General features: G+C 47.6%; 1 protein-coding gene across 5 annotated transcripts in view; it reads right to left on the bottom strand.

Annotated features, from left to right (window-relative positions):
- LOC122938595 (nitric oxide synthase, endothelial-like) overlaps positions 1 to 26,359 on the bottom strand; it is an 80,332-nt gene extending 53,973 nt beyond the window's left edge. Inside the window, exons 1-2 of one of the 5 annotated variants that reach the window (XM_044294203.1) lie at positions 3,880 to 4,010; positions 411 to 555 (exon numbers count right to left, since the gene is read on the bottom strand). In XM_044294203.1, the coding sequence (XP_044150138.1) occupies positions 411 to 442 (32 nt within the window). In that variant the 5' untranslated portion in view covers positions 443 to 555; positions 3,880 to 4,010. Of the gene's footprint in view, positions 1 to 410; positions 556 to 3,879; positions 4,011 to 18,966; positions 19,168 to 26,093 lie in introns of those variants that run through there. The other 4 variants (XM_044294206.1, XM_044294202.1, XM_044294201.1 and 1 more) reach the window with 4 other exon arrangements.
- Between the last annotated feature and the right edge of the window lie 420 nt (positions 26,360 to 26,779).

Below are 26,779 nucleotides of genomic sequence, written 5' to 3'. Positions count from 1 at the left end.
GCTGGTTCTGATAGTCTGCAGAATACGTCAGGAGGTAGAGGGAGGGAGCAACGTTCTGTAGAGAGATCAGTGGTGTAATAATCTGCAGGATATATCACTATGTATCTGTCAGGAGGTAGAGAGGACAGAGCGATGTTCTGCAGATCTCTAGAGGTCAGTAATGTAATAATCTGCAGGCTATATCACTATGTATCTGTCAGAAGGTAGAGAAGACAAAGCGATGTTCTGTAGATCTCTAGAGGTCAGTGGTGTAATAATCTGCAGGATATTTCACTATGTATCTGTCAGGAGGTAGAGAGGACAGCGCGATGTTCTGCAGATCTCTAGAGGGATGACTGTATCCAATAAGCCCAGCACTATGAGACCAGTTTGAGTATACAGGGTACAGGGTTTCCAGGGCTGGTATTTACCTCTCTGGTTGCAGCGTTTGGCTCCAGGACATTCTGATCAGGAATCCGACAATTCACCTGGGGGTCTGGGGGTCACCTGGCTGCAGGGAAGAGACATCGCTGGCACCCCCCGAAATATCATTCATCCTTTCCAGGAATGCGAAACCTCAACATAGGTCAATATAACCATTTACGGGTCAGCAGACCTGTGCTCGGGGCACTTACTCACCAATACACAGTGCAATCAACACACTAATACTCAGAACATTTACTAATATCAGAGCACTTACTCACTAATCCACAGAGCCTTACTAATATCAGAGCACTTACTCACCACTACACAGAGCCTTACTAATATTAGAGCACTTACTCACCACTACACAGAGCCTTACTAATATTAGAGCACTTACTCACCACTACACAGAGCCTTACTAATATCAGAGCACTTACTCACTAATCCACAGAGCCTTACTAATATCAGAGCACTTACTCACAACTACACAGAGCCTTACTAATATTAGAGCACTTACTCACCACTACACAGAGCCTTACTAATATTTGAGCACTTACTCACCACTACACAGAGCCTTACTAATATCAGAGCACTTACTCACCACTACACAGAGCCTTACTAATATCAGAGCACTTACTCACCACTACACAGAGCCTTACTAATATCAGTGCACTTACTCACCACTACACAGAGCCTTACTAATATCAGAGCACTTACTCACCACTACACAGAGCCTTACTAATATCAGAGCACTTACTCACTAATCCACAGAGCCTTACTAATATCAGAGCACTTACTCACCACTACACAGAGCCTTACTAATATTAGAGCACTTACTCACCACTACACAGAGCCTTACTAATATTTGAGCACTTACTCACCACTACACAGAGCCTTACTAATATCAGAGCACTTACTCACCACTACACAGAGCCTTACTAATATTAGAGCACTTACTCACCACTACACAGAGCCTTACTAATATCAGTGCACTTACTCACCACTACACAGAGCCTTACTAATATCAGAGCACTTACTCAACAAAACACAGAGCAATCAACACACTAATACTCAGAACATTTACTAATATCAGAGCACTTACTCACCAATTCACAGAGCCTTACTAATATCAGAGCACTTATTCACTAATCCACAGAGCCTTACATATATCAGAGCACTAACTCACTAACCCACAGAGCCTTACTAATATCAGAGCACTTACTCACCAATACACAGAGCCTTACTAATATTAGAGCACTTATTCACCACTACACAGAACCTTACTAATATTAGAGCACTTACTCACCACTACACGGAGCCTTACTAATATCAGAGCACTTACTCACCACTACACGGAGCCTTACTAATATTAGAGCACTTACTCACCACTACACGGAGCCTTACTAATATCCGAGCACTTACTCACCACTACACAGAGCCTTACTAATATCAGAGCACTTACTCACCACTACACAGAGCCTTACTAATATCAGAGCACTTACTGACCAAAACAAAGAGCAATCAACACACTAATACTCAGAACATTTACTAATATCTGAGCACTTACTCACTAATTCACAGAACCTTACTAATATCAGAGCTCTTATTCACTAATCCACAGAGCCTTACTAATATCAGAGCACTTATTCACTAACCCACAGAGCCTTACCAATATTAGAGCACTTATTCACCAACACACAGAGCTTTACTAATATCAGAGCACTTACTCACTAATCTACGGAGCCTTACTAATATCAGAGCACTTACTCACCACTACACAGAGCCTTACTAATATCAGAGCACTTACTCACCAAAACACAGAGCAATCAACACACTAATACTCAGAACATTTACTAATATCAGAGCACTTACTCACTAATCCACAGAGCCTTACTAATATCAGAGCACTTACTCACTAACCCACAGATCCTTACTAATATCAGAGCACTTACTCACCAATACACAGAGCCTTACTAATATCAGAGCACTTACTCACTAACCCACAGATCCTTACTAATATCAGAGCACTTACTCACCAATACACAGAGCCTTACTAATATCAGAGCACTTACTTACCACTACACAGATCAATCAGAACAGTAATTCTCAGAGCACTTACTAGTATCAGATCACTTACTCACTAATCCACAGTGCCTTACTAATACTCAGGGAGCTTACTCAACAACACACAGAGCATCGGCAGGCTAGGGGTATGTTCAGAAGGAGGATTTTAAAACCCTCTGTGTATCCCATGGCAGGAAGTGCTGCGCTGTGCGGTGACCCCTGCTGTGGGTTTTCATGCTCTAGGTTTAGCGCCATTGAATGGAGGCTCCCGCTGCGGCTTTGTGAGTGATCCGCCCGGTAACTGGTACAGGTCCATTCTTGGCACAGTCTTGAAGACCGTGCAGCAAAAATCCTCGGCCCTAATCCACAGAGCAATCAGCACAATGTTATCAGAGCACTTACCCACTGATCCACAGAGCAATCAGCACACTGCTATCAGAGCACTTACTCACTAATCCACAGAGCCTTACTAATATCAGAGCACTCGCCAATACACAAAGGAATTAGCCCACTAATTCGATATCAGAGAAAGTGCTCACTAACCGTCACATGAACGTGTGAAGCCCATGCTCGTGCTGTGGACCGCAAATTGCTGTCCGTGGGGCAGGCGCATGGGTCCGCAATCCCTCCGTTCCGCAAAAAGATAGAGCAAGTTCTATCTTTATAGGTGCGGAACGGAACCCCAGAAAGCCCTCCGTAGTGCTTCCGTAGTGTTCCATTCCGCATCTCCGGATTTGAGGAGCCATTGAAATGAATGGGTCCGCATCCGTGTTGCGGAATGGCCACGGAACGGTGCCCGTGTATTGCGGATCTGCAAATGCGGTCCGCAATATGGCAACGGGCAGCACACGTTCGTGTCCTAATGCACAGAGCAATCAGTACACTAATACTCAGAGCACTTACCCACTAATCCACAGAGCAATCAGCACACTGAGATCTGATCACTTACTAATGCACAGGGCAATCAGTACACTAATACTCAGAGCACTTACTCACTAATCCACAGAGCAATCAGCACACTGAGATCAGAGCACTTACTCACTGATGCATGGCATTTTCATGTCTATTAATAACACTTACTCACTGATTGACCTCTTTAGAAACCATTTGTCACTAGTACTAAGAACACTTATTCACTGATACAGTATTTCTAGCTAACTTACTCACACAGTCGCTCACTAATTCCTAAACCACTTACTCACTGATCCCTGTTGGCTCAGGAGCTCATTAATTAATTTATTTCATGCACTTATATAGCGCTACTATATTCCGCAGAGCTTTACAGACATCAGCGTCACACTGCACTGCTTTTGATTCTGTGCACTGCTCATAGACAGCTAGCACACTAGTCGCACATTTCCACACTCACAATGGTGCACTTACTCACTGTTCACCCTCACGCAGCATACTCACTGATCCCAGAGCTCCTGCCTTCATGCTCTCACTTTTCCAGTCGCCACGTCTGCTCCGTCACTGACCTTTCCTATGAGTGAGGCGTGTGGAGCTGAGCATGGACACCTGATCCGGGCACAGGCAGCGTCCTGAGCTATATCCAGAGTGATCGACACCTCCACTGGTCCCCAAACTGCAGAGCATTACACCCAGACGGCTGCAGAGCATTACACGCAGACAGGCTGCAGAGTATTACACCCAGACCGGCTGCAGAGCATTACACCCAGACAGGCTGCAGAGTATTACACCCAGACCCCAGACAGGCTGCAGAGTATTACACCCAGACCCCCAGACAGGCTGCAGAGTATTACACCCAGACCCCCAGACAGACTACAGAGTATTATACTCAGACCCCCAGACAGGCTGCAGAGTATTACACCATTCAACTTGAATAGATCAGTGATCCGTCCGCAATTTAATTATTACTTTTTTGCGATGCGGAGGCACGAACAGAAAACCACGGAAGCGTTACGTAGAGCTTCCGTGAGGTTCCGTGCCTCTGTTCTGCACCGCACCTTCCAGACTGCGGACCCATTCAAGTGAAGCCCATATATTGCGGACCCGCTGTTTGCTTTGTGCTCATGCACATGACCAGTGCCCGTATTGCGAGCCGTTTGCGCGCAGCATCATGGATGTGGACCCATTCACTTGAACATGTTCTATTTTTGAAGTTTGAAGTTTTTCCAAGTTGAATGAATCGGCATCTGTCTGCACCAGCCACATGACCGTATGTATTTTGGGGTCCGCAAAACACGGACATGCAAAAAAAAAAAAACGCGGAATGGAGACGGACAAATATGTTCGTGTGCATGAGCTCTTAATTTAAGACCAGTTTTTGATCGGCATATTCCAGTCGTATTAGGCGTCCGTATTTTGAATGAGTGTTCCAGCACAGCCGGGGGCCACCGCCGCAGCACAGCCGGGGGCCACCGCCGCAAGCTCACCGCATCACAGAGCATAGCTCGGTCAGCCGCAACACGTGTCTGTAACATGGAGGCATAAACACGCCTGGAATATGCTTGTCTGAGACTGGCCTGGGGGTAATGCTCTGCAGTCTTAGGGCTCGTTGTGTGATGCCGCATTGCGGACCGCATTTGCGGATCCGCAATACACGGGCACCGTTCCGTGGCCATTTAGCATCACGGATGCGGACCCATTTATTTCAATGGGTCCGCAAATCCGGAGATGCGGAACGGAATGGATCCCTACGGAAGCACTACAGAGGGCTTTCTGGGGTACCGTTCCGCACCGCAAAAAGATAGAACTTGCTCTATATTTTTGTGGAACAGAAGGATCGCTGGCCCATTCAAGTGAATGGATCTGCGATCCCCATGCGCCTGCCCCACGGACGGTGCCCGTGCATTGCGGACCGCAATTTTCGGTCCACAGCATGGGCTTTCACACAACCGTATGGCCTTGGCCTTTTTTCATTTTTTGTTCCGTTTTTGCATTTCATATACGGAACCATTCATTTTAATGGTTCCGCAAAAAAAAAATGGAATGTACTCCGTATGCATTACGTTTCCGTATTTCTGTTTTTCCGTTCTGTTGAAAGATAGAACATGTCCTATTATTTCCCGCAAATCACGTTCCGTGGCTCCATTCAAGTCAATGGGTCCGCAAAAAAAACAGAACACATACGGAAATGCATCCGTATGTCTTCCGTATCAGTTCCGTTTTTGCGGAACCATCTATTGAACATTTTATGCCCAGCCCAGTTTCTATGTAATTACTGTATATGCCATACGGAAAAACGGAACGGAAAAACGGAACGGAAAAACGAACAGAAACGGAAACAAAAAACAGAACAATGGATCTGTGAAAAACGGACCGCAAAACACTGAAAAAGCCATACGTTCGTGTGAAAGAGGCCCTTTTTTTTCAGTGTTTTGCAGTCCGCAGCATTTCTGTTCCGTTTTTCCGTATGGCATATACAGTATACAGTAATTACATAGAAAAAATTGGGCTGGGCATAAAATGTCGTCTCCCCAGCTGACCCAGTAAGCGGCATCTCCCCAGGTCCCACATTACACCCTTCCGCCTCCATCCCGCCAACGCTTCCTGATGGACATGACCACCGGCATCGTGGTGCACAATCCAGATGTTCTCGTCAGCCTCAGGCTCCTTCTGACAATGTCTGGGGGACATTTATTAAACATGTTGTGCCAGAATTATGGCCTAAAATGCGCCAAAAATAATGGCATTTTAATTTGCAACAAATATATCAAAAGTTGCAATTTACAAGTGGAAATGTCGCAAATATGCTTCAAAAGTCGCAAGTGCGGTCTGGACAGGGGGGTGGCTGAAATGGAGCATTTCAGTGCTATTGGCGTTAAAATGTTGCAAATCAAAAGAAATAGGCAAATAATCAAGTTGATATTTAAAAAAGGCACATTTTGCAAGTGGTCTGCGCCTTTTGATATATGAGATAAACAATTCACCAATTTTGATTTGTAACGTTAGTATTTTTTGGGCGCAAATGACGCCATTATTGATAAATGTCCCCCACTGTCTCTTCAAGTAGAACAAGTAGTATTTTCCTGACAAGGCGAATACACGTTTACCCTCCTTACATCGAACCAAAGACGGAACTGCACCAAATGTAAAATATACACCAGCCTCGGAGGTTGTACAGAGCCATAATAAAGAAACCCGCGCCCAGTGCTGCATGGAGAGCCCCAACTAAACCCCAACAAATTAGGTGAATGGCCTCCGAAACCACTGCTTTTGGTGGGATCGGCCAACCATGGAATATGGAGGTGGGTGTTTCAAGTCTCTGCTGATTGCAGTTGTTGGGGACAAGTTAGGACCAGGCAGTTAAGGTACTTTCACACTAGCGTTTTTGTTTTCCGGTATTGAGTTCCATCACAGGAGCTCAATACCGGAAAAAAACGGATCAGTTTTATCCTAATGCATCTGAATGGAGAGCAATCCGTTCAGGATGCATCAGTTCAGTCCCTCTTATGTTTTTTGGACAGATAAAATACCGCAGCATGCCGCAGTTTCTCTCCGGCCAAAAATATTGACTGCTTGCAGGAATGCCGGATCTGGTATTAATTTACATTGAAGTGCATTAGTGCCGGATCCGGCATAAAGTGTTCCGGCAAAACGGATCCGGCTTTCCGGTCTGCGCATGCGCAGACCTTTAAAAATGCTCAAAAAAATTATACCGGATCCGTTTGTCCGGATGACATCGGAGAGACGGATCCGGTATTTCAATGCATTTGTCAGATGGATCCGCATCCGTATCTGTCTGATAAATGTCATCAGTTTGCGTCCGGATTTCCGGATCCGGCAGGCAGTTCCGGCGACGGAACTGCCTGCCGGAATCCTCTGCCGCAAGTGTGAAGTACAGATTTCCATATTCCTGATCTTTTTCTTCTCATGGGAAATAAGCTATCGCCAGGGGAGTCTAGAGGGACATGGGGATCTGGAGGGGGACAGGGGCGTCTAGAGGAGGGACAGAGCAGTCTAGAGGGGGCACAGAGGAGTCTGGAGGGGGACAGGGGAGTCTAAAGGGACATAATGGTCTGGAGGGGTACAGGGGGGTCTGGAGGAGGACAGCGGGGACTAGAGGGACATGGGGTTCTGGAGGAGGACAGGGGGGTCTAGAGGGGGACAGATGAGTCTGGAGGGGGACAAGGGAGTCTAGAGGGGGGACAGAGGAGTCTGGAGGGGGACAGGGGAGTCTAGAGGGACAGAATGGTCTGGAGGGGTACAGGGGGTTCTGTAGGAGGACAGGGGAGTCTAGAGGGGGCAGAGGAGTCTGGAGGGTGACAGGGGAGTCTAGAGGAGGGGGGATAGAGGAATCTGGAGGGGAACAGGGGAGTCTAGAGGGGAACAGAGGAGTCTGGAGGGGACAGGGGAGTCTAGAGGGGGACAGGAGAGTCTGGAAGGCAGAGCAGCCTGGAGGGGGACAGGGGAGTCTAGAGGGGGACAGGAGAGTCTGGAAGGCAGAGTGGTCTGGAGGGGGACAAGGGAGTCTGGAGGGGGACAGAGGAGTCTGGAGGTGGACAGGGGAGTCTAGAGGGGGATAGAGGAGTATGGAGGGGGACAGGGGAGTCTAGAAAGGGACAGAGGAGTCTGGAGGTGGACAGAAGAGTCTGGAAGGCAGAGCGGCCTGGAGGGGGACAGAATGGTCTGGAGGAGGACAGGGGATTCTGAAGGAGGACAGGGGAGTCTAGAGGGGGACAGAGCAATCTGGAGGTGGGCAGAGGAGTCTACAGGGGGACAGAGGAGTCTGGAGGTGGACAGGGGAGTCTAGAGGGGGACAGAGGAGTCTGGAGGGGGACAGAGGAGTCTGGGGGGGGGACAGAGGAGTCTGGAGGGGGACAGGGGAGTCTAGAGGGGGACAGGAAAGTCTGGAGGGGGACAAGGGAGTCTGGAGGGGAACAGAGGAGTCTGGAGGTGGGCAGGAGAGTCTACAGGGGGACAGAGTGGTCTGGAGGGGGACAAGGGAGTCTAGAGGGGGACAAAGGAGTATAGAGGGAGACAGGGGAGTCTAGAAAAGGACAGAGGAGTCTGGAGGTGGACAGAAGAGTCTGGAAGGCAGAGCGGCCTGGAGGGGGACAGAATGGTCTGGAGGAGGACAGGGGATTCTGAAGGAGGACAGGGGAGTCTAGAGGGGGACAGAGCAATCTGGAGGTGGGCAGAGGAGTCTACAGGGGGACAGAGGAGTCTGGAGGTGGACAGGGGAGTCTAGAGGGGGACAGAGGAGTCTGGAGGGGGACAGAGGAGTCTGAAGGGGGACAGGGGAGTCTAGAGGGGGACAGGAGAGTCTGGAGGGGGACAAGGGAGTCTGGAGGGGAACAGAGGAGTCTGGAGGTGGGCAGGAGAGTCTACAGGGGGACAGAGTGGTCTGGAGGGGGACAAGGGAGTCTAGAGGGGGACAAAGGAGTATAGAGGGAGACGGGGGAGTCTAGAAAAGGACAGAGGAGTCTGGAGGTGGACAGAAGAGTCTGGAAGGCAGAGCGGCCTGGAGGGGGACAGAATGGTCTGGAGGAGGACAGGGGATTCTGAAGGAGGACAGGGGAGTCTAGAGGGGGACAGGGGAGTCTAGAGGGGGACAGAGAAGTCTGGAGGTGGGCAGGGGAGTCTACAGGGGGACAGAGGAGTCTGGAGGTGGACAGGGGAGTCTAGAGGGGGACAGAGGAGTCTGGAGGGGGACAGAGGAGTCTGGAGGGGGACAGGGGAGTCTAGAGGGGGACAGGAGAGTCTGGAAGGCAGAGTGGTCTGGAGGGGGACAAGGGAGTCTGGAGGGGAACATAGGAGTCTGGAGTTGGGCAGGAGAGTCTACAGGGGGACAGAGTGGTCTGGAGGGGGACAGGGGAGTCTAGAGGGACAGAATGGTCTGGAGGGGGACAGGGGAGTCTAGAGGGGGGCAGAGGAGTCTGGAGGGGGACAGAGGAGTCTGGAGGTGGGCAGGAGAGTCTACAGGGGGACAGAGTGGTCTGGAGGGGGACAGGGGAGTCTGGAGGGGGACAGAGGAGTCTGGAGGGGGACAGAGTGGTCTTGAGGGGGACAAGGGAGTCTGGATGGGGACAGAGGAGTCTGGAAGTGGACAGGGGAGTTTGGAGGGGGACAGAGTGGTCTTGAGGGGGACAAGGGAGTCTGGATGGGGACAGAGGAGTCTGGAAGTGGACAGGGGAGTTTGGAGGGGGACAGAGTGGTCTTGAGGGGGACAAGGGAGTCTGGATGGGGACAGAGGAGTCTGGAGGTGGACAGGGGAGTCTAGAGGGGGACAGGGGAGTATGGAGGGGGACATGGGAGTCTAGAAAAGGACAGAGGAGTCTGGAGGTGGACAGAAGAGTCTGGAAGGCAGAGCGGCCTGGAGGGGGACAGAATGGTCTGGAGGAGGACAGGAGATTCTGAAGGAGGACAGGGGAGTCTAGCGGGGGACAGAGGAGTCTGGAGGTGGGCAGGGGAGTCTACAGGGGGACAGAGGAGTCTGGAGGTGGACAGGGGAGTCTAGAGGGGGACAGAGGAGTCTGGAGGGGAACAGAGGAGTCTGAAGGGGGACAAGGGAGTCTAGAGGGGGACAGGAGAGTCTGGAAGGCAGAGTGGTCTGGAGGGGGGCAAGGGAGTCTGGAGGGGGACAGAGGAGTCTGGAGTTGGGCAGGAGAGTCTACAGGGGGACAGAGTGGTCTGGAGGGGGACAGGGGAGTCTAGAGGGACAGAATGGTCTGGAGGGGGACAGGGGAGTCTAGAGGGACAGATTGGTCTGGAGGGGGACAGAGGAGTCTAGAAGGGGGCAGAGGAGTCTGGAGGGGGACAGAGGAGTCTACAGGGGGACAGAGTGGTCTGGAGGGGGACAGGGGAGTCTAGAGGGACAGAATGGTCTGGAAGGGGACAGGGGAGTCTAGAAGGGGACAGAGGAGTCTGGAGGTGGGCAGGAGAGTCTACAGGGGGACAGAGTGGTCTGGAGGGGGACAGGGGAGTCTAGAGGGTCAGAATGGTCTGGAGGGGGACAGGGGAGTCTAGAGGGGGACAGAGGAGTCTGGAGGGGGACAGGGGAGTCTAGAGGGGGACAGAGGAGTCTGGAGGGGGACAAGGGAGTCTGGAGGGGAACAGAGGAGTCTGGAGGTGGGCAGGAGAGTCTACAGGGGGACAGAGTGGTCTGGAGGGGGACAAGGGAGTCTAGAGGGGGACAAAGGAGTATAGAGGGAGACAGGGGAGTCTAGAAAAGGACAGAGGAGTCTGGAGGTGGACAGAAGAGTCTGGAAGGCAGAGCGGCCTGGAGGGGGACAGAATGGTCTGGAGGAGGACAGGGGATTCTGAAGGAGGACAGGGGAGTCTAGAGGGGGACAGGGGAGTCTAGAGGGGGACAGAGAAGTTTTGAGGTGGGCAGGGGAGTCTACAGGGGGACAGGGGAGTCTAGAGGGGGACAGGAGAGTCTGGAAGGCAGAGTGGTCTGGAGGGGGACAAGGGAGTCTGGAGGGGAACATAGGAGTCTGGAGTTGGGCAGGAGAGTCTACAGGGGGACAGAGTGGTCTGGAGGGGGACAGGGGAGTCTAGAGGGACAGAATGGTCTGGAGGGGGACAGGGGAGTCTAGAGGGGGGCAGAGGAGTCTGGAGGGGGACAGAGGAGTCTGGAGGTGGGCAGGAGAGTCTACAGGGGGACAGAGTGGTCTGGAGGGGGACAGGGGAGTCTGGAGGGGGACAGAGTGGTCTTGAGGGGGACAAGGGAGTCTGGATGGGGACAGAGGAGTCTGGAAGTGGACAGGGGAGTTTGGAGGGGGACAGAGTGGTCTTGAGGGGGACAAGGGAGTCTGGATGGGGACAGAGGAGTCTGGAGGTGGACAGGGGAGTCTAGAGGGGGACAGGAGAGTATGGAGGGGGACATGGGAGTCTAGAAAAGGACAGAGGAGTCTGGAGGTGGACAGAAGAGTCTGGAAGGCAGAGCGGCCTGGAGGGGGACAGAATGGTCTGGAGGAGGACAGGAGATTCTGAAGGAGGACAGGGGAGTCTAGCGGGGGACAGAGGAGTCTGGAGGTGGGCAGAGGAGTCTACAGGGGGACAGAGGAGTCTGGAGGTGGACAAGGGAGTCTAGAGGGGGACAGAGGAGTCTGGAGGGAACAGAGGAGTCTGAAGGGGGACAGGGGAGTCTAGAGGGGGACAGGAGAGTCTGGAAGGCAGAGTGGTCTGGAGGGGGACAAGGGAGTCTGGAGGGGGACAGAGGAGTCTGGAGTTGGGCAGGAGAGTCTACAGGGGGACAGAGTGGTCTGGAGGGGGACAGGGGAGTCTAGAGGGACAGAATGGTCTGGAGGGGGACAGGGGAGTCTAGAGGGACAGATTGGTCTGGAGGGGGACAGAGGAGTCTAGAAGGGGGCAGAGGAGTCTGGAGGGGGACAGAGGAGTCTACAGGGGGACAGAGTGGTCTGGAGGGGGACAGGGGAGTCTAGAGGGACAGAATGGTCTGGAAGGGGACAGGGGCGTCTAGAGGGGGACAGAGGAGTCTGGAGGTGGGCAGGAGAGTCTACAGGGGGACAGAGTGGTCTGGAGGGGGACAGGGGAGTCTAGAGGGACAGAATGGTCTGGAGGGGGACAGGGGAGTCTAGAGGGGGACAGAGGAGTCTGGAGGGGGACAGGGGAGTCTAGAGAGGACAGGAGAATCTGGAAGGCAGAGTGGTCTGGAGGGGGACAAGGGAGTCTGGAGGGGGACAGAGGAGTCTGGAGTTGGGCAGGAGAGTCTACAGGGGACAGAGTGGTCTGGAGGGGGACAGGGGAGTCTAGAGGGACAGAATGGTCTGGAGGGGGACAGGGGAGTCTAGAGGGGGACAGAGGAGTCTGGAGGGGGACAGGGGAGTCTAGAGAGGACAGGAGAGTCTGGAAGGCAGAGTGGTCTGGAGGGGGACAAGGGAGTCTGGAGGGGGACAGAGGAGTCTGGAGTTGGGCAGGAGAGTCTACAGGGGGACAGAGCGGTCTGGAGGGGGACAGGAGAGTCTGGATGTGAATGAACCCAAAGTGTCTGTCTGGAGTAGGAAAAAGGCTCTTTTTTCTTTAAAACAGCACCCCTCTTGCACATGGCCGTGCCTGGAACTGCAATTTAATACCAACACAGCCGATGCACATGAGAGCAGATGTGTCTTTCTAATCCTGAATAAACTAAATAATAAAAGCCCCTACGGTACTTTCACACTTGCGTTATTCTTTTCCGGCATTTAGTTCCGTCCTAGGGGCTCTATACCGGAAAATAACTGATCAGTTTTATCCCCATGCATTCTGAATAGAGAGCGATCCGTTGAGTGTGGATCAGGATGTCTTCAGTTCAGTATTTTGACTTTTCAGGACTGAGATAATACCGCAGCATGCTACGGTTTTATCTCCGTCCAAAGTTCCGAACACTTGCCGGAATGCCGGATCCGGCATTTTTTCCTATTGAAATGCATTAATGCCAGATCCGTCCTCGAGTGTTCCGGCAAAACTGATCCGTTTTTGCGGTTTGTGCATGCTCAGACCACAAAAAATGTGAAAAAAATAAATGCCGGATCCGTTTTTCCGGATGACACCGGAGAGACGGATCCAGCATTTCAGTATCCTGATCCGTCTGACAAATGCCATCAGTTTGCATGCATTTTGACGGATCCGGCAGGCATTGAAGTGAATGGGTCCGCATCCGAGCCGCAAAAACTGCGGCTCAGATGCGGACCAAAACAACGGCCGTGTGCATGAGGCCTTAGGGAGTGTTCACACGCAGCAGATTTGTGGCAGAAATGTACGGCGCTCTCCCTTTTATCAGCAGAAACAACCCTATGCTGCAGAGCCGTCCCCATACACATGTAGGCAAATCTACAGTATGGGTTCTCTAGTATAAATCCCCGCACCCTGCCTGGGGTCCTACCCATCTTGCTGTGCCTCATGCCTCTTTTTCATCCTATGGTCTATGGCTGGCTGACTTAAAATGTTTCTTAAAGGGTTAACCCAGCTGAGGTCCATTCCCTGTGAGAAATGATCCAGTGTCTGGCAGGGCCGGCTACCATCATTGTTCCATTTCCCAGCAGGATACAATGAGGGAACACGACACGGTGCTGCCTGCACGGGATAGTGTCAGGTACGGGGCCGGGGTTGTCAGACAGACCCCTGGGAGGCGTTCAGATATCATCACCTGCACCCGCGCACTCTGCACATCCTATAGCCCCTAGCACTTGGCTGCAGAGCTTGCAATTATCATGGTGACGACGAGGTACGAATCCCGAGATCTGGACATTAAACTCAGACACATTCCAAGCAACTTGTCACACCTACACCTTCATAGGGGGTCATTTATACGCCGGCCTTAATTCCCTTGCGCTGGCCGCGGATGCGCCAAAGTTATGTAGAGGCGCAGGCCTCTACAGAGCTTTGGCGCTTGGTTCCGCCGGCCGCGCGACATGATTTAAACTGGGCCAGCTCCTTTGGTGGCATAGAAAATGGTAAATGAGACCACCCACCCACCCACGCCATGCCCCCTTTTTCCACCACCTTGAGCGGGGAAATCCCTTTGCAACAAAAACTGCACCTTAAATACGCCAATAAGTGGTGTATATTTCTTAATAAATGACCCCCATAAAGCTTATAGCTTTTCTAATAGATTGTTTTTATTGTTTTATACTTGCTATTTTCAAGCTCTGATTGCTGTCAGTGAATGAAAACACTGTCATTTTCATTCATAGTCCGTAATCCTGTACAGAGTGGGTGAATACAATACACCAGGGAGCGGCATCCTCTGCCACGCCAGCTGTTCTGAAACTACAACTCCCAGAGTCCTCCTCTCACTTCTATGGGAATTACAAGCACCACAGAGCAAGTGTGCACGCTGGGAGTTGTAGTTTCACAGCAGCTGGCCCCTGGTCTAGACAATACTCTGTGGGGCACATTTTTAGGAGTAAAAAAAGACTGGAATATTTGAACCCCCGTCTTCATTGCCTCAAATTTATGATCCCTTAATAAATCAGCTTAAGGCCTCATGCACACCAACATATTTCCTTTCCGTGTCCGATCCGTTTTTTTTGCGGAAAAAAAACGGGGTCTGCAAAAAAAAATGGAAGTTACTCCGTGTGCATTCTGTTTCCGTATTTCCGTTCCGCAAAAAAATAGAACATGTCCTAATATTGTCCGCATTACGGACTCGGATAGGACTGTTCTATCAGGGGCCAGATGTTCCGTTTTGCAAAATACAGGACGCACTTGGACGTCATCCGTATTTTTTGCAGATCAATTTTTTGCAGACCGCAGGTCGTGTGCATGAGGCCTAATCGTGTTTGGTTTGGTTGTTTTCGTGTAAAACGGGTTCATATTCACTAAGACTTGTCTCATTGGTTTGCGCATGAAAAAATTGTGCAAATGACCGGAAAAAAGTCGCAACTCTAGGGGGCCATTTACTAAGCTCGCCTTTCTTTTAAATAAAAAAAAACTAAACAGACATATCAGCAAAGTCTGTCTTCAACTTGCGCCTCATTTATTAACCCTTAATAAATCTGGGCTGTATTTTTTGCTTAAGGCCTCTTGCACACAAACATTTATTTTTCCGTTTCCGTTCCGTTTTTGCAGATTCTGTTTGCGGTCCGTATGCGGAACCATTCATTACAATGGTTCCGGGAAAAAAACAGAATGTACTCCATATGATGCATTCCGTTTCCGTATTTCCGTTCTGCTGAAAGATAGAACTTGTCCTATTATTGCCCGCAAATAACGTTCCGCGACTAGTGTTGAGCGAACTTGTGTTTTAAGTTCGGTGTCTAAAGTTCGGGTTATCAAAGAATCCCGTTATGGATTCCGCTACCACGGACCATAACGGAATTTAGAATCCATAACGGGATTCTTCGATAACCTGAAGCTGAACTTTAGACGCCGAACTTAAAACACAAGTTCGCTAAACACTATCCGTGACTCCTATCAATTCAATGGGTCCTCAAAAAAAACGGAATGCATACGAAATGCATCCGTATTTCTTCCGTATCCATACCGTTTTTGCGGAACCATCTATTGAACATTTTATACCCAGCCCAATTTTTTTATGTACTTACTGTTTAAACATTATTGTATGCTTCCGTTTCCTTTTGCGATCTCTCAAAATTGGATCACAAACGGAAACCAAACGGAAAAATGGAACAGCGAAACGGAACGGAAGCGGAAAGACTACTGAAACAAAAAACGTGAAAAACGGATCGCAAAATACAGAAAAAGCCATATGGTCGTGTGCGAGAGGCCTAAGTCTGACCTCTAGTGGTCGTTTTCTTGTAAGACAGGTTTATATTCACTAAACTGGTCTTACTAGAATGCGCATAAAAATGTGGCACAAGTGAGCTGAATGTTAGCGAACGTCTCCGTGAAAGTAGGCAAATTGTGGCGCAATTCACCATTCAAAACAGAGCCAGAAAAGTACGCCAGCCCTGGGGTGGTGTAGAAATTAGACTGTTTTTACAACAAAATCTGGTGCACACCTACATAAATAGGATGGAATTTAGGCCCCTTTCACACGAGCGAGTATTCCGCGCGGGTGCAATGCGTTATGCGAACGCATTGCGCCCGCACGGAATCCGGACCCATTCATTTCAATGGGGCTGTATACATGTGCGTTGGTTTTCACGCGTCACTTAGGCTTTTTACTCATGAAAACAGGTGAATCCACAATAGTAAATGGGCCCCTATCTCTTTCAATGCCAAAAATTGCGCAAGTTCCCCCTTAAAACATATAGGAAAAATACGCCTGGTCAGGAGTAGAGTAGAAATAAGGCTGTTTAGGTGCAAAAAAAGGCACACAATGTAAATACATAGAAAATAAGGCACAAAACAACTCCAAAAATTAGTCTCAAAATAAGGCCTCATGCACACCACAGTTGTTTCTATCGGTCCGCAAAATGGGGTTCCGTTGTTCCGTGATCCGTGTCCGTTTTTGTTCCTGTGTGTCATCCTTTATTTTTGGAGCACCACCAGACATAAAGGAAAGTAAAAAAAAGTCTAAGACAGGTTCGCCATGAAAATGATAGGAAAAAAACGGATGACAATCTTGTGTGCCTCCGCGTTTTTTAGCGGTCCCATTGACTTGAATGGGTCCGCAAACCATTTTCCGCGAAAATAATTGGACAGGTTATATTTTTTTGATGGACTGGAACCATGGATCACGGACACGGATGGCAAACGGTGCATTAGCCGAGTTTTCAACAGACCCATTGAAAATCAATGGATCCGCAGAAAATCACGAAAAACAGCACAACGGACACGGAATAAAACAACGGTCGTGTGCATGAGGCCTAAGAATTGGACGAACAAGGCGCAAACACGTCCTAAACAGGTGCAACACCAATTGGTACATGAGACTTACAGAAGAAGACGGTCTGAAACAGCTTTTTTACCTCTGAAAATAGGCGCAGACTTTACTATAGTGAATGCGCCCCATCACCTGCGCCCGCGCACGCTGCAGATCGGATAGCCCCGATCACGAGATCCAGACATTAAACTCAGACGTTTTCCTATCTTATAAGCAGGTTCATAAAGCTTATACAATAGGCATTTTTCTAATAGATCACTATTTTCAAGCTTTGATTGCTGTCAGTGAATGAAAACCTTGCAGTTTCCATTCAGAGGCAGTAAACCTGTACAGAGCGGGTCCTGCTCTCAGGAGAGAACAGGATACAATTGTATCAGTCTTGAGACAATGCTCTGTGACTGCAGACTGATACATTGTAGCAAACTGGAGAGCTCTGCGGCTGCTGATGGGTCAGTTCACATTACCGTTGTGTTGTCAAACAGAAGAACAGGAAAAAAAAGGAAACAAGAAAGTGATGGGTGTAACGTTGAGCACGGGCTGTGCTCCGTCTGTGCCAGATCCGTCAGGCTTCACTTATTTTTAACAGAAGAAAATACAGAACTTTTTCTCTCATCAAAAATAACCAAAACCTGACGGATCTGGCACAGACGGAGCACAGCCCGTGCTCAACGTTACACCCATCACTTTTTTGTTTCCTTTTTTTCCTGTTCCTCTGTTTGACAACACAACGGTAATGTGAACTGACCCATCAGCAGCCGCAGTCGCAGAGCTCTCCAGTTTGCTACAATGTATCAGTCTGGAGTCACAGAGCATTGTCTAGCACAACGATGGCCAACCTGAGGCTCCCAAGCTGTTGCAAAACTACAACTCCCATCATGCCTGGACAGTCTACAGCTATCAGCCTACAGCAGCGCATGGTGGGAGTTGTAGCTTTACAACAGCTGGAGAGCCGCAGGTTGGCCATGCCTGGAGCATATACTCTTCTGCGGTGATGTGGAGCAGGTAAGTATAATCCTGCCTGGGGGCACTCGCTAAATAATCATTTTTCCTTGAGAACCCCTTTAGACCTCTTTTACACAGGCGTTCCGGATGCGTCGCGAGTGCATTGCGGGAAACCCGCACAAGTAGGCGGGCAATTGCAGTCAGTTTTGACTGCGATTGCGTTCCGATGTTGATTTTTTTCCGCGCGAGTCCAATGTGTTTTGCACACTCGTGAGAAAAAACTGAGTGTGGTACCCAGACCCGAACCCGGACTTCTTCACTGAAGGTGTTCTATTCATTTTATTATTTTCCCTTATAACAGGGTGTTCAGGACGGATCTGTCTTGGCTATGTTATAGGCAATATAAACGGATCCGTTCTGAACGGATGCAGGCGGTTGTATTATCGGTGCGGATCCGTCTGTGCAGATCCATGAAGGATCCGCACCAAACGCGAGTGTGAAAGTAGCCTAAGGCCTTTTTCTGACATCAGGGAATCGCGGACGTGGCTCTCCATGGACAGCACACGTACCCACTGACTTCAATGTGGTCCATGGCGACACAACGGAAGCGCGCCCTATTCCATGATTACCTATCCCTCATGTACATTATGGTCTATGAAAACCACAGAACAACACGGATGTCATCCGTGTTTAGGGCTCATGCGCATGACCTTATTTATTTCAGCATCCACAAAATACGCAGACAGCGCTCTGTGTGCCGCCCGCATCCATATTTCCGTTCCGCGGCACAGCAAAAACAGATGGAACATTTCATATTCTGGTCCATATTACGGACAAGGATAGGACAGTTCTATAATGGGCTGGACGTTCCGTTCCGCAAAATGCAGAGCGCACGCAGCCGCTATCCACAGTTTGCGGACCACAAAACAGGTTACAGTTATGTGCATGAGCCCTTAGTCTGTGACGGACCATTGGCAGGAGATACTCAGACGCTCATGAAACTATTTTCAGCCTGGCTGTGTCCGTGGAATACAGATGACACAAAGAGTGCAAAAAACGGACACGCGAACCAAACACGGATACTTCACGGACATCTTCGGTGAACCACTGACCATCTGGTCACAGATGTCATCATGGACAGTTTTCTTGCTCCAGGTACCCCACTCTTCATCTAGAGTAAGTGGAATAACAATGCAAAATGCACAAATAAGCCCAAAAAGTCACAAAACCCAAAGTGGCAACTTTCAGAAGCCGGGATTCCGGAGCGCGGCACCATCCATGCCCTATGTCTAAGTACAGATGTGCAGCTGCTTCCATCCTCTACCTGCCGGACTGTGCTCGCCTCAGTGACCACTCACCTGGGGGTCCCCTCCTCGGTCAGCGGCACCTCTTCCTCGGGCAATTCCTCCTCCTTGCAGCAGAAGTTTAAGGAGAAAGGAGACGGCAGGTTCTTGAGGCGGCTGGCGGAGTTCCCCATTTATAAATGGGTAAATCTCACTCCTAGAACTCGGCAGAGTAAGACTCTGAGACAGGAAGTGTCTTTTCCTTTCCCCCCCAAATAACAATGCCTAGGAGCAGCCCTTCCCAAACGAGGTAGACCCCCGCCACCACGAGACTGCCCTCCTGACCGGAGAAGTGGTGCCCGGGGGTGGGGGCACCTGGTGTAATGTCAGACTGATGCTCCATGAGATTTCCTCACCCAATTATTACAAAATGTCACCACAGTGTCCCAATGATTAACCCCTGGCATGCCAGAAAAGCAGAGTGCCGAGAGTGTCATACATAATAGGCTTAGATACACAGTTCTGTGACATCACTGTGTGTATTATCCCTGTACTGTGACATCACTGTGTTTATTATCCCTGTACTGTGACATCACTGTGTTTATTATCCCTGTACTGTGACATCACTGTGTGTATTATCTCTGTACTGTGACATCACTGTGTTTATTATCCCTGTACTGTGACATCACTGTGTTTATTATCTCTGTACTGTGACATCACTGTGTTTATTTATTATCTCTGTACTGTGACATCACTGTGTGTATTATCCTGTACTGTGACATCACTGTGTGTATTATCTTTGTACTGTGACATCACTGTGTTTATTATCCCTGTACTGTGACATCACTGTGTGTATTATCCCTGTACTGTGACATCACTGTGTTTATTATCCCTGTACTGTGACATCACTGTGTGTATTATCCCTGTACTGTGACATCACTGTGTGTATTATCCTGTACTGTGACATCACTGTGTGTATTATCTTTGTACTGTGATATCACTGTGTTTATTATCTCTGTACTGTGACATCACTGTGTTTATTATCCCTGTACTGTGACATCACTGTGTTTATTATCCATGTACTGTGACATCACTGTGTGTATTATCCCTGTACTGTGACATCACTGTGTTATTATCCCTGTACTGTGACATCACTGTGTTTATTATCCATGTACTGTGACATCACTGATTATCCCTGTACTGTGACATCACTGTGTGTATTATCCCTGTACTGTGACATCACTGTGTTTATTATCCCTGTACTGTGACATCACTGTGTGTATTATCCCTGTACTGTGACATCACTGTGTGTATTATCCTGTACTGTGACATCACTGTGTGTATTATCTTTGTACTGTGATATCACTGTGTTTATTATCTCTGTACTGTGACATCACTGTGTTTATTATCTATGTTCTGTGACATCACTGTGTTTATTTATTATCTCTGTACTGTGACATCACTGTGTTTATTATCTCTGTACTGTGACATCACTGTGTTTATTATCCCTGTACTGTGACATCACTGTGTGTATTATCTCTGTACTGTGACATCCCTTTGTTTATTATCTATGTTCTGGACATCACTGTGTGTATTATCCCTGTACTGTGACATCACTGTGTGTATTATCCCTGTACTGTGACATCACTGTGTTTATTATCTCTGTACTGTGACATCACTGTGTTATTATCTCTGTACTGTGACATCACTGTGTGTTATTATCCCTGTACTGTGACATCACTGTGTTATTATCCTGTACTGTGACATCACTGTGTTTATTATCCTTGTACTGTGACATCACTGTGTTTATTATCCCTGTACTGTGACATCACTGTGTGTATTATCTCTGTACTGTGACATCACTGTGTTATTATATCTCTTGTACTTTGACATCACTGTGTTTATTATCTCTGTACTGTGACTCACTGTGTTTATTATCCCTGTACTGTGACATCACTGTGGTTTATTATCTCTGGACTGTGACATCACTGTGTTTATTATCTCTGTTACTGTGACATCACTGTGTGTATTATCCCTGTACTGTGACATCACCGTGTGAATTATCCCTGTACTGTGACATCACTGTGTTTATTATCTCTGTACTGTGACATCACTGTGTTTATTATCCTGTACTGTGACATCACTGTGTGTATTATCCCTGTACTGTGACAATCACTGTGTTTATTATCCTGTACTGTGACATCACTGTGTTTATTATCCTGTACTGTGACATCACTGTGTTTATTATCTCCTGGTACTGTGACATCACTGTGTTATTATCTCTGTACTGTGACATCACTTTGTGTATATCTCCTGTACTGTGACATCACGTGTGTTATTATCCCTGTACTGTGACATCACTGTGTTTTATTATCTCTGTACTGTGACATCACTGTGTTTATTATCCCTGTACTGTGACATCACTGTGTGTATTATCTCTGTACTGTGGACATCACTGTGTTTATATATCCTGTACTGTGACATCACTGTGTGTATTATTCCCTGTACTGTGACATCACTGGGTTTATTATCTCTGTACTGTGACATCACTGTGTGTATTATCTCTGTACTGTGACATCACTGTGTCTATTATCCCTGTACTGTGACATCACTGTGTTTATTATCTCCTGTACTGTGACATCACTGTGTTTATTATCCTCTGTACTGTGACATCACTGTGTATAATCCCTGTACTGTGACATCACTGTGTTTATTATCTCCTGTACTGTGACATCATCTGTGTGTATTATCTCTGTACTGTTGACATCACTGTGTGTATAATCTCTGTACTGTGTACATCACTGTGTGTATTATCCCTGTACTGTACTGACATCACTGTGTTTATTATCTCTGTACTGTGACATCACTGTGTGTATTATCTCTGTACTGTGACATCACTGTGTATATCCCTGTACTGTGACATGCACTGGGTTATTATCCCTGTACTGTGACTCACTGTGTTTATTATCCCTGTCTGGACATTACTGTGTTTATTATCTCTGTACTGTGACATCACTGTGTTATTATCCCTGTACTGCTGACATCACTGTGTGTATATCCCTGTACTGTGACATCACTGTGTTTATTATCTCTGTACTGTGACATCACTGTGTTATTATCCCTGTCACTGTGACATCACTGTGTTTATTATCCTGTACTGTGATATCACTGTGTTATTATCCCTGTACTGTGACATCACTGGGTTTATTATCTCTGTACTGTGACATCACTGTGTTTATTATCTCTGTACTGTGACATCACTGTGTTTATTAATCTCTGTACTGTGGACATCACAGTGTGTATTATCCCTGTACTGTGACATCACTGTGTTTATTATCTCTGTACTGTGACATCACTGTGTTTATTATCTCTGTACTGTGACATCACTGTGTTTATTATCTCTGTACTGTGACATCACTGTGTTTATTATCTCTGTACTGTGACATCACAGTGTGTATTATCCCTGTACTGTGACATCACTGTGTTTATTATCTCTGTACTGTGACATCACTGTGTTTATTATCCCTGTACTGTGACATCACTGTGTTTATTATCTCTGTCCTGTGACATCACTGTGTTTATTATCTCTGTACTGTGACATCACTGTGTGTATTATCCCTGTACTGTGACATCACTGTGTTTATTATCTCTGTACTGTGACATCACTGTGTTTATTATCTCTGTACTGTGACATCACTGTGTTTATTATCTCTGTACTGTGACATCACTGTGTTTATTATCCCTGTACTGTGACATCACTATGTGTATAATCCCTGTAATGTGACATCACTGTGTTTATTATCCCTGCACTGTGACATCACAGTGTGTATTATCCCTGTACTGTGACATCACTGTGTTTATTATCCCTGTACTGTGACATCACTGTGTGTATTATCTCTGTACTGTGACATCACTGTGTGTATTATCTCTGTACTGTGACATCACTGTGTTTATTATCTCTGTACTGTGACATCACTGTGTAAATTCCATAGTAGAATGTCTTTGGAGTACCGGAGAACACCCACACAAACACAGGGAGAACATACGAACTCCATGCAGATGTTGTCCTTGGTTGGATTCAAACCCAGAACCCCAGTGCTAACCACTGAGCCACCATGCTGCGACATCACTCTGAGCATTATACTTGTAAAGGGACATCACCTATGAATGGTGGACCTAGAGTCATCTATACAGAGGTTATAATCCTGCCTGTGATGATAATGATAATATTGTATTGGTATTACTCAGACCTCATAATTACATGACTCAGGCCAAAAACATCAGGAAACAGAGGTGTACACTATGGGAGGGGAACCATATGAAAGTAACCCCAATCATGTGATCGAAAGAATCGCACACATAGACGACATGTTTAGATTCAATTGATAGTAATTTCCAGAGGGACAATACTCTGGTACTGACCAACTGTATTATAAATGATTAATTAATAAGAAATCAAAATGAAATTAAAATGTATGCATTTAAAATTAATATGATATAAAAAAAATATATATTCTGTGAGATCTGTGTCTATATACAATACGCACAATAACTAGTTGTGTGTGAATATACATAATCACGAGATTTTGCCTACATATCCCATATCAACATGAATATAAGTATAAAGAAAAAATAAATACATACAAATCATAAATTAATTTCAAAAGCTCCATTAAGACCAAAAGGATTTCTCGTCTTCTTATGGATTGTAGACCATTACGTTCAGGGCCGGTGCTACCATAAGGAAGACCAAGCGGCTGCCTTAGGGCACACCCTGGGAGAGGGCGGAAAAATGAAGCTTCTTATTTTCTTAAATGTGACATGGATGGAGGGGGAGAAATGTGACATGGATGGAGGGGGAGAAATGTGACATGGATGGAGGGGGAGAAATGTGACATGGATGGAGGGGGAGAAATGTGACATGGATGGAGGGGGAGAAATGTGACATGGATGGAGGGGGAGAAATGTGACATGGATGGAGGGGGAGAAATGTGACATGGATGGAGGGGGAGAAATGTGACATGGATGGAGGGGGAGAAATGTGACATGGATGGAGGGGGAGAAATGTGACATGGATGAAGGGGGAGAAATGTGACATGGATGGAGGGGGAGAAATGTGACATGGATGAAGGGGGAGAAATGTGACATGGATGGAGGGGGAGAAATGTGACATGGATGGAGGGGAGAAATGTGACATGGATGGAGGGGGAGAAATGTGACATGGATGGAGGGGGAGAAATGTGACATGGATGGAGGGGAAGAAATGTGACATGTATGGAGGGGGAGAAATGTGACATGGATGGAGGGGGAGAAATGTGACATGGATGGAGGGGGAGAAATGTGACCACATGGATGGAGGGGGAGAAATGTGACATGGATGGAGGGGGAGAAATGTGACATGGATGGAGGGGGCAAAATGTGACATGGATGGAGGGGGAGAAATGTGACATGGAGGGGGGGAAATGTGACATGGGGTGATTTGACATGGAGGGGGAGAAATGTGACATGGGGCATAATGGCTGACATGGGGGCTGATGGCTGACATGGGGGGGGTAATGGCTGACATGGGGGGCTGATGGCTGACAGGTGTCTAATCTGAGGCATTAGGATCTGATCTGAGGTCTGATTAACATTGGGGGTCTGATTGCTGGTCTGACCTGAGGTGTAATGGAAAATATTTTTTTCTTATTATCCTCCTCTAAAACCTAGGTGCGTCTTAGAGGGCGAAAAATACGGTCCTCAAACCAGCGATTGTCTGAAGCAGAGAGAAGATACCAGGACCACACAGAGGAGAGGCCGGCTGCTGCAGACTGGACCAGGGTCAGGTGAGCTGCGAGGTAGGGGGGGGGGCGCTAAAATGTAGCTTCGCTTGTGTTGGCAAAAATCCTTGCACCGGCCCTGATTACGTTGATGTACCGGTATCTGCTCAATAGGGATAATTTGAAAACCTAGGTAGGAACCTTCGTGTTTGTCAGCTGCATGTCTCTGTGCTTGAGAATGTTAAACCTTATGTTAGACCTGTGTTTATTTAACGTGTTCACCACACATGCGTCTGGATTGTTCACATTTGCAGCTTCCAAACACTACATTTTGCCTGTGTCAATTCTGATGCCCTTTCACATGCTGACCGCACTGCGAGGCTATCCCTTGCTTAAGAATCTCGTGCTTGGGACCTCGCGTTGTTCATGGAAGTCGCTATCTCGAGTGCAATTTCTTCTTGATCTTTTGAATTGGCTATAGGGAATGTAAACCTTCCATTTCTCGATGTGGCTATCCACACGGGTTATAATAGAAGGGCCCTCATTGGACAATTCTAAATCTAAATATTCTATTCTGGGTTGGTTGTGAGTACTGGTAAAGGAGAGTCCCCAAATGTTGTCATTCAGATACCCAGTGAATTGTTCCACCGTTCCTGTATCTCCATCCCAAATAAAAACTAGATCATCTATATACTGTTGGTAAAACACTATATTGTCTTCCCAATACTTAGATTTGTAAATGTATTAGGTCCCCAAATTTCCCCATGAACAGATTTGTGAAGCTGGGTGCGAGTCTTGTACCCATAGCGGTCCCCCGGATCTGTTGATAGGTTTGATCCAAAAATAAGAAAACTTTTTGGGTCAATATGAATCTGATCCCTTACAAAATGAAATCCCCTTGATCTAACGGCATAAGTGGATCTTCATTGAAAAATTGAGAAATGCAAATTGATACCAAGATCATCTATATACATAATATTCGAATGGGGGGGGTGGTACTTCCAGGGTTAACCATCAATAGTTTTCTTTCCCCTCTATAGTCTTCAGAATATCAGTGAGAGATGTTGAATCTTTTAGATATAAATAAATTTAACACATATTTTTGTAAGAAGATGTCTACATGATGGGATAAATTGCAGGTAAGGGATGATGATGAGATGACTAGTGAAAAGTTACCTGCACATAACAAAGTCTTGACATAGACTAGGCCTACTTGTCAATGCATAATTTTAATATATATTTTTTTTTAAAGAATCTGAGAAATTTGATAAAAAGGAACTAATTATAGTCTTGCCCAGGCGTAATGCACTTCCTGAATCCTGCGGTGATGGAACTACAAGTCTCATCATGCCTTGTAGGCTGCAGTCAGTGCATCCTGGGGATTGGAGTTGAGAGCAGATGAAGGGGTTCTGCCTTGGAGGAAGGAATTGTTCTTGCACTTACCTTTTTTGGAGCTGAGGTTCAGTCTGGGGAGATGGGGTGCCCATGGCTGTGTGCTGGCAGGAGAAGACAGGCTCGGACTCTGTGGCGTGAAGCTTCCCGGTGTTTCTGCTTCTAAGTGCGTGCGGATAGGTTGGGGAGGTGTTTCTAGGTATTCTGCAGAGTCACGGGCAGGTTCAGCAGAGCGACACAGTGTGTAGTGAGAGGTTGTGAGAGATCCACAGGACCTCCTTGCACTGACTGAGAGCAAGGACTACTACTCCTGTCAGCTCCTTCTGCCTCCTATATATACTGTCAGTTTATAATGGGTAAGAAAAACTCCCCTCCCCACAATCACCTTTTGCTGTGAAAGGGGATAATGTGGTTCTTCAGCTTTCACATACATTAAGTACGACCTAAGGGAGGTATGCCCATGACAGCCGTTCCTGGCTATCCTCTGCTAGTTCAGAGTTGTCATAGGGGCATGGTGTGCAATCCTCCTCCTCTCATCCTCCACAGCAATGATTACATCCTAATGGGCATACATGGTGGTATTAACACTGCAAAACATTGGACTGCCAGGAAGTGTTGTCAGGGGGACACATTATTAAAAGAGCTGTAAAATCAACCAATGTTTTTTCTACGGAGAAATAAAGCAGTGGACTGTCAGAGGACCGGATACAACTGTAGCAAAGGTGTCAGAAGCCGCG

The sequence above is a fragment of the Bufo gargarizans genome, chromosome 5, assembly GCF_014858855.1.
Source record: "Bufo gargarizans isolate SCDJY-AF-19 chromosome 5, ASM1485885v1, whole genome shotgun sequence".
Taxonomy (NCBI): Eukaryota; Metazoa; Chordata; class Amphibia; order Anura; family Bufonidae; genus Bufo; species Bufo gargarizans.
Note: the sequence above shows the minus strand (reverse complement) of the source record. Positions and strands in the feature narration are given on the sequence as shown.